The sequence below is a fragment of the Sinohyriopsis cumingii genome, chromosome 3, assembly GCF_028554795.1.
Source record: "Sinohyriopsis cumingii isolate HCF-2022 chromosome 3, ASM2855479v2, whole genome shotgun sequence".
Classification (NCBI taxonomy): Eukaryota; Metazoa; Mollusca; class Bivalvia; order Unionida; family Unionidae; genus Sinohyriopsis; species Sinohyriopsis cumingii.
This window is the reverse complement of record NC_142963.1, coordinates 50,265,442-50,273,150: the sequence shown is the minus strand read 5'-3', so window position 1 is coordinate 50,273,150 and position 7,709 is coordinate 50,265,442. Positions and strand designations below refer to the sequence as shown.

At 35.8% G+C, this 7,709-nt stretch overlaps 1 protein-coding gene across 1 annotated transcript; it reads right to left on the bottom strand.

Moving 5' to 3' along the window:
- Positions 1-270: 270 nt before the first annotated feature.
- LOC149802832 (uncharacterized) lies at positions 271-7,436 on the bottom strand. The gene is made up of 5 exons (XM_089951320.1): positions 7,185-7,436; positions 6,536-6,670; positions 5,050-5,460; positions 3,297-3,540; positions 271-1,301 (listed from the first exon to the last, which is right to left on the bottom strand). Exons 1-5 carry the CDS (start codon positions 7,296-7,298, stop codon positions 937-939), a joined length of 1,269 nt encoding a protein of 422 aa, XP_089807446.1. The 5' UTR covers positions 7,299-7,436; the 3' UTR covers positions 271-936.
- Between the last annotated feature and the right edge of the window lie 273 nt (positions 7,437-7,709).

Below are 7,709 nucleotides of genomic sequence, written 5' to 3'. Positions count from 1 at the left end.
TGAGAAATCATAACGTTAAAGATAAAAGATGTGAAGTAATATCAAACAATTTACATTCTCCAGGAAGATTGGTGATTAATTTAATTATGAGCGAGAAATAATTGGATCAAATTTCTTGATGAAAAATCACCTTCTATACATCTTCGCTTATAAAGTATACACGTTTTACTTGGAAACCTTTTTCGATATTCTATCTGTTTAAGAAGATTACGAAAATATTATTAACTAGACAAAACGTTCTGAAGGACACACGGTACTAATTATACGCAAGAACTGTGAACCAGTCTAGAAATGGGTGAAGAAATAATAGAGTATTTACGGGTTTGGTCGTCCATAATTGGTTAATAATGATAATTAAAATTTTAGGAAGAATATCTTTTGAGAGCATATCCTATATGTAATGTAAACAAAATATTGACAAATTTCTACTGATGCAATTTTAGCATTTTTACAGGTTTGACTCAGGAGTACTCGGTACTGAAAGTAGCACCTGATTCATTTGGTGCAGAATCAATAACACGTGTTTCATGCACATGTATGTAAACAAAATTCCGCGGGTCATATTGTGTTCTCCACACATAGCCTTGCACCAAGGTTAGATGTGCATGAAGAAATATAGGTCTCATTATCAGCACCCAGAAATTTTAAGTTATTGAATTTTGAATATAATAGTGTTTCCATATGTTTACTATTGGAGTTGAATTAGTGCCGTGAGTCCTGAAAGAGATTCTTTCATTACGAAGAAAGATACTTTTTCCTGAAATTTCAAGAAGAAAAAAAATCACCTTTCTTCAAAAACCGTTTGTTTGATGAATATTCACAACAGTTAATGATTACTACCCATATTCCCATTTTTTTCCAATGAATTTGAATTCTGCATATAAAAAGAAAAATGAAGCGAATGACGATAACAGAATATAAATACATTATTAAAACCTATTTCTCTTCGCTTTGTCGGTCACACGTTACGATTTGTTTGCTTGTGGTCCCTTGTTCAGACCCAACACAGTGGTGGCACGTGAAGAAATTTGTGGGATCCCATTTTGTCTTTATCTCCAACAGACGCTTATAATGATTGCCCCAGAAAGCATCTTGCCAGTTGTCAAGGTCATATGCAGGTTCGTTTATGTACACGCCGTTTCCATGTTGTTGGAGCTCCCGCGAAAACCTCTTTCCGGCAGCAATATTTCTCTTGTCTTTAGTGAAGTCTGACAGTACGACTGCGCATGTCATGCAGACAAGGCCGTTCCGGAAACCAGAATGAATGGGCGCCGAGTCACTTGAGAATTGGCTTACCTTTCCTGCCAAGAAGAAAAGTAAACAGCGCCAGATTTCGATGAAAACGAATTACTATGTTGTTCAAATGTGAAATTAGTAGGAAGTGTTTCCTACGTTACCTTTTAACATCACTGTTTTACATTTTAAAGTGAAGACTGCCATCTTTATTCTTTTCGTGCTAGGATCTGTTTGATACCTACGTTTGGCAATGAAAATGAAAAAAGCACATGAAACAGACAAGAAACATGCAGTTAATTTCATATTTATACAATATTGGATTTTATGTTTTATATAGTAACATCCTAAATGTTTCTATGGAAAATTGTAAAACTGTGTTTGGTTCTGATGTATGATTTTTGTTTCCAGTGCACGTGATCAAATCTAAGAGGAATTGAAAAATGGTATCCAATATAAATTGAGAGGGAAGAACAAAGTTTAGCTGCCACGTTTTTTAAACCCCAAGTCTTCTGCATAGCGGTAAGGCAAACATACCAACCGAGTAATGTGTCCAGACGGACCATGTTAGTTAGCAAGAGGTTTGATATGCCTTGATCACCAGAACATTTCTAGCAATTCTTTGAAATAACATATCGAGGCAGTTTCTGAATATGATTTCAATGTGACGACTTACTCTTTGAACACGATTGACCACTTACAAACCAAATATCATTACAAGCGTGTCTACATGGCAATTATGTCATTGTTTCTGGTCAGTTAGTACAAAAGTGTAAGAAAGAATGGCTTATTATCTTTATTTCACAGCTCATGAAAGGATCATACCCAAGTATTAAAAGTACATACGGATCAAAATTACAAGCACGTTGCGATATTACAATAAAGAAATTTTTCATTTACCTCGAGTGGAAGATTACAAAATAAGAGAAATACTTGGTCACTATATAACAAAAGTTGAACTTTTGTTACACTACTCGATGCCATGGAATTAGGAAACGCTGAACATTGAGATTGTCACTTTGATAAAGAAAATTAGTTATCAAAGCTCTCAATTGGTATTCGGAAAAAACGCTTCAACTTTTCAGAGTTTGCTAAATATTAGATTAAGTTCTTAACGTTGTCACTTCAATGAACGGTGTATCTAACGTCTGAATTATTTTTTATATTAAAGTTCAATGTGTCTGAAGTGAAATGCTTATTTGATACCCACTTGTCCGTTTTATCTTCTGCCACAAGCAGGAGGGGAAATTATTTTGGAGTCTTCCCCTTTTGTTCTAGGGGTGTGTGGTAGCAAAGACCAGTAATGCACAAATTGCAGGGGCAATCACATCCACAGGAAGAGAATGACACGTAATATATGCAACGCATCTTTTTTAAACAACCACTCAGTAACGTTGAAAAATGAAAATGATAAGCCACGGAAGAAGGCTTACGATTTAGTTTAAACTCTTAAACAAGAAGCACTAGACAAATTGTATGTACCGCCTATTACCAAGGGAGACCGCTCCGGTAGCCTAGTGTTTAGAGCGTCCGCCTCGGATGCGAGAGGTCGTGGGTTCAATCCTCAATATCAATAACTTAAAAAATGGCACTAACAGCTGCCTTGCTTAGCGCTCAGCATTAAGAGGTTAGTGTTACGACTGGCCGGCCTGGTGTCAGGATAGTGTGACTGGGTGGGACATCATGCTACATGTCTGCAACATGATTCCCCAGGGCCTGACATCACTATAAACTGCCACAATGCAGACATCGTAGCGATATGACTGAAAAATTGTTAAAGCTACGTTAAAAGTCCAACACACACACACACACACACACTATTACCAAGTGTAACCTATAGTATTTTAAGTAAAAGCAGTTGGAGTAGCCGAAAAAATGAAAAAAAAAGAAGATCGATTTTTGCATATGCCTGCAGGATGGATATAAGTCAAGATATCAGAAATACATGACAAGTGAGATAGCAACAGCGGTTGCAAGGCTGCATCTGCAACGTATTCCTTTTCTAAGACTGATATAGGACTTCAAGATTATGACATAGCCTTTTTAATAAAGGTTTAACCTACCTCCAATGAGCGTGCCAATGCAAATCACTGACACATTCTTGTTCTTGAGTGATAAAAGTTCAGGGAGAACAAAAAAGGGCAAACTTATATCCAGTGCTGCTGGTTGAAGAAATGTCCCAACGGTATAAACTCTGGTGATTGGAATATCAAACATGTCCTTCTCATAATCATAAAAACTCGTTTTGTTTTCAATTTTCAATTCATATCCGTGCTGTGAGATACAGTCTTTAAATGGCTCCAAAACCTAAAGGATAAAGATACAAATATTCAAACAGGCTACACAAACAAATAGAAGAGTCGGGGAAAGAAGCTCAGACAGAAAGATTGTGCCAATTACACTAATTTGCAAAACAATACATTTCTACTTAGAATTAAGATTTCAAAATAACGTAATGAAAAATCGAAGTATTGCAGTTTTAAGTTGTAAAGATTGAATCATGGTATTTTATTATTCATCCAAAGAAAAACCAATTTGTAAACATTTTATCGCTTTGCAATATTTGTGGAAAACATAGATTGTACTGCAAAATGGTTAGGATGAAATAAGTATTTAACTGAAATGAGGCGAAACGTAATATATGTCAAAATCCTTCATCACAGAAAACGTACTAATGTTTTGATTCTCTGAGAAAAACATTGTACTTTTTGTCCACCGTCCATGTCAGTATTTAATAAAATCATTATATAAGTAGGACATGCACTATAATAACAGGACGTCAAATCAAATCTGTATTGCAAGATGATTCGCTGCCTTTATGAAAATTGATACCTAGAGCTATGCAATATTACATTAGAAAAAATCATTTCTGTTATCGAGTGTCAATTTATTTTATCATTAATATCATTGTCTATCAAAGATTCCTGATATTTAGCCAATTTTGTGAATGAAGTATGCAAGATACTTCTTTTTGAATTACACCAGTCACAGTTGATGACATATCTGCACTATGTCGTGGTAAGTATTTCTTTTCAAGCGAAACTTGAAGATCTTTATGCCATTAAGTTTTCTGTCCTATTTTTTATTTTTTATTTTTAGTAATTTCAGCCATATATAATAGCATTTCATTTGCCTACATTGTAAAGATCATTAAGACCAAAAGCTTTTTGGTTTTTTTTGGTTGAATATTGTTTGTAAAGTTTTGAGAAGAAATATTCTAAAGATATATTATTTGTAGTAATGCTGGTCATATTTAAAAGCACACTGGCCTTGCTTGTACAAAATTGAGAAGGCTTTTATGCCAGGATATTTCTGTAAAATCTATCATAATATTGATAGGGAAAAAAGTTGTATAAAAGGGAAAAAGTTGAATAAACATTAATCTTGTTTCAGTAGAGGCTGCTATATTTGCTAGTGAATTTGTATCATTTGAAATACTTAAACATGAATGGTCTCTGCCAAGTCTGGTTGCAATCGATCCGGAATGACTTTTTTGAATACTTTACAAATAGCAATTGTTGATCGATAATGCACAACCCACGAAGTGAACTATGAATCATGGACGCAGACTCAAATTCTAAACTCATATGACTTTACGACCATGCTAGCGAAAGAGAATAAACATTAATTACTGCCACGCAGTCCTTTGCTTTGCATACAAAATTTATTCGAGAGTATAATTCGCTGTCCATCTATTTTGCTAGAGAGCTTCTCGATAAACCAACAACAGGTTTTGTTCTCATCTTTCTCTAACAAACCATCAACTAATTGAGAAGGAACAAGAAAATCTAAGTAATTATGATCTGTATGACTTACATTCTCCGTTTCACTGTCCCAGGGTCCGAATTTAATCAGCAACAATCTATAGGTTCCAAGCGAGTGGTTCGCCTGTGTTCTTGGTGGAAAGTTGTCAAGTATAAGGTAGCCTCCATATTCGTCCGGTAAATTCTGTACAAACTTGTCAAAGGCTTTCAGAAATGTGACACCGCTCAAGAGAGGTTGTGGTAAATAGTTCATAGGGACTGTGACCACCATTTTTACAAGTTGACTCGGCTGATAATGTAATTTATAAGTAAACTTAACAACGATGCCGTAAGTACCACCACCTCCGCCTCTAAGCGCCCAAAATAGATCTGTGTCATCTGTATTTTGTACCGTTCCGTTTGTATGATATATAGTGCTGCCATCTGCCGTGCAGTCTATGATTCTTCCATCAGCAACAACAACCTTCAAATGAAAGACCAAAACCAGTGACCCTTGGAATAACATACGAAACATCTAGAGCAGTATAAAAACCGTATCGAACCTGTTGAAATGTAATAAATTAGGTAATTAATACATAACGAACTTCATTTCTTGTTCTGTTTGAGGCAAATGTATCCAATGGCGGAATGCATAGCGGGTTGCTCGTTCCACATGTGCTTGTTCTGCATCTGCTGGTTCTCTCTGTCCATGTCTGTATTTGTTTCCTCTGTTGCTCTCTCATACTCTGTTTCATTTTTCAAGTAACTTTGCTTTAACTAAAACGTATTGTTGATCGAGAAATATAGTTGCCTATATATAACCTTTTAGCTTTATTCGCAATTGTCAAGACTTCAAGAGACCAAGGCATTATAAATTGACGTGAGTAATAGTAACAGTCATACAGGTCACATGTGCTTGCATTACTGACTGTTTTATTAATGGTGTCGTTTTTTTTAAATTTGATTACAATTACCTTTAAATGGCAATTATTGACTTTTTTGGACCATTATGCGTACATTTTCCTTTGGAAGATAATTATTTATTCGCCATGACAAACACATACACCAAAACAAGATGTTAAAGTGCGTGACCAAATTTGTACTACTCCATATTGCTCCCCCATAATTTCACGCAGGTATATGCCGATGAAAAGTTACTAAAGTTTGCTAGGCCGGCTAGTAAGCAGCTACCCTATGCCGACACCAAATGGTGGCGGCGAATTCCAACTTTTCGATAGGCAGTGGACTCTGACCAGACACCCCAAAATGAATATCCAAATATCAAAAATGGGGTGGAAGGGTCGGAGAAAACTAGGTCTACCTATATTACAACGTTTCGAGCCCACTTGCTCTTTCCGGATAAAGACTGTTTAAAAAATATAATATGTAGAAATACGGTTATATTTAACTCCAGATTATCTATGTCATTCTGATCTTCCCAAATAGTTTGAATAATTGAAATTGTACTTTTCCTAAAAATGAAAAGATAAATAGAGATGATGGACAGTTTAGAGTGCTGGTCAATTATAATCAACAATCTTCATATAGGTTCGACTTACCGTCATTTCAAGGACTTGATCTGAAGCCAAACCGAAGCTTCTGGAGATGGGACTATGACCCCCTCCCAGAGTGTACCCTCCAGGACTGACTGTGTGGGAACTGCCTCCGACTACCACACGGTCGACAGACTGGACCTAAAATATGAAAAAAATATATTAGGACACCATTCTGCCTTATTTAGAGTCTCCAAAATAGTAATACCTGCCACATATTTCTTTGTAACCACGAATGAAAACGATACAAGACAATGTTTTAAGGCAAATTGTCAAACACTGTTATAAATAAGCCAACAATATCTCTAAAAATATCTAAAACGTTTGCATGAAACTCTTTCGTATGGATACATTAATTTATTTTACTTTCGAGTAATGAACGACGGCCTTTGGTGCATCATTAAGGTTAAAACTATTGGTCTAACCACTTGAAACTATCGCTATAGGACGGGTGACTAAGATTTGGATTTAGATTGTAAATACATATTTATATACTGCAACGGCATCCTACTAAGTGTATTTTTCATAACGTATAGCTGTAGAAAATCTACAAAAATAAATAGATGTATGTCTATGTTGGAATGACATAAACATTTGTGTTAGGGTGAATATAATCCAGAGCAGAATAAGCTTGTATATAGACTCATTCACTCACCTTCTCATATATCGCGAGCCAAGTATTGCCAGAGTCTACAGTTACCTCCCCTGCATCATGACGCTCTGAATTCAAATTGATGGTGATGTTTTGCATGGAGGAGAGGTCGATCATCAGGCTACCTTCGGCCGTAGAGCGCCCATTGTAGTCATGGCCTGAGGAATGGACTGTCACATGCAGATTGTATCTTTTCGCGAACAACACTGACTTTTATACGTCCTCTACTGAATTGGCCATTACTATCATACCTGGATGTCTAGAAAAAATATTTTTAAAATTTCAAAATCGATGTTCAACCATATGCTTTTAAACATATCTCCAAAATTTCGCGCAATCCTGCTAACGAGGTTTAGATGCAGAAATGTCCAACTACCATATGCAAAGTGAAACATCTAAGATAAAAAATGGAGAATAAAACGGTCAAATTTCACTGGAAATAAGGGGCATACTGGCTGAAAGTTGAAAACATAATCAAGAAATTAAAAAGAGACAAAGATATCCAGAAGCACATAATTTCCTGGCTGC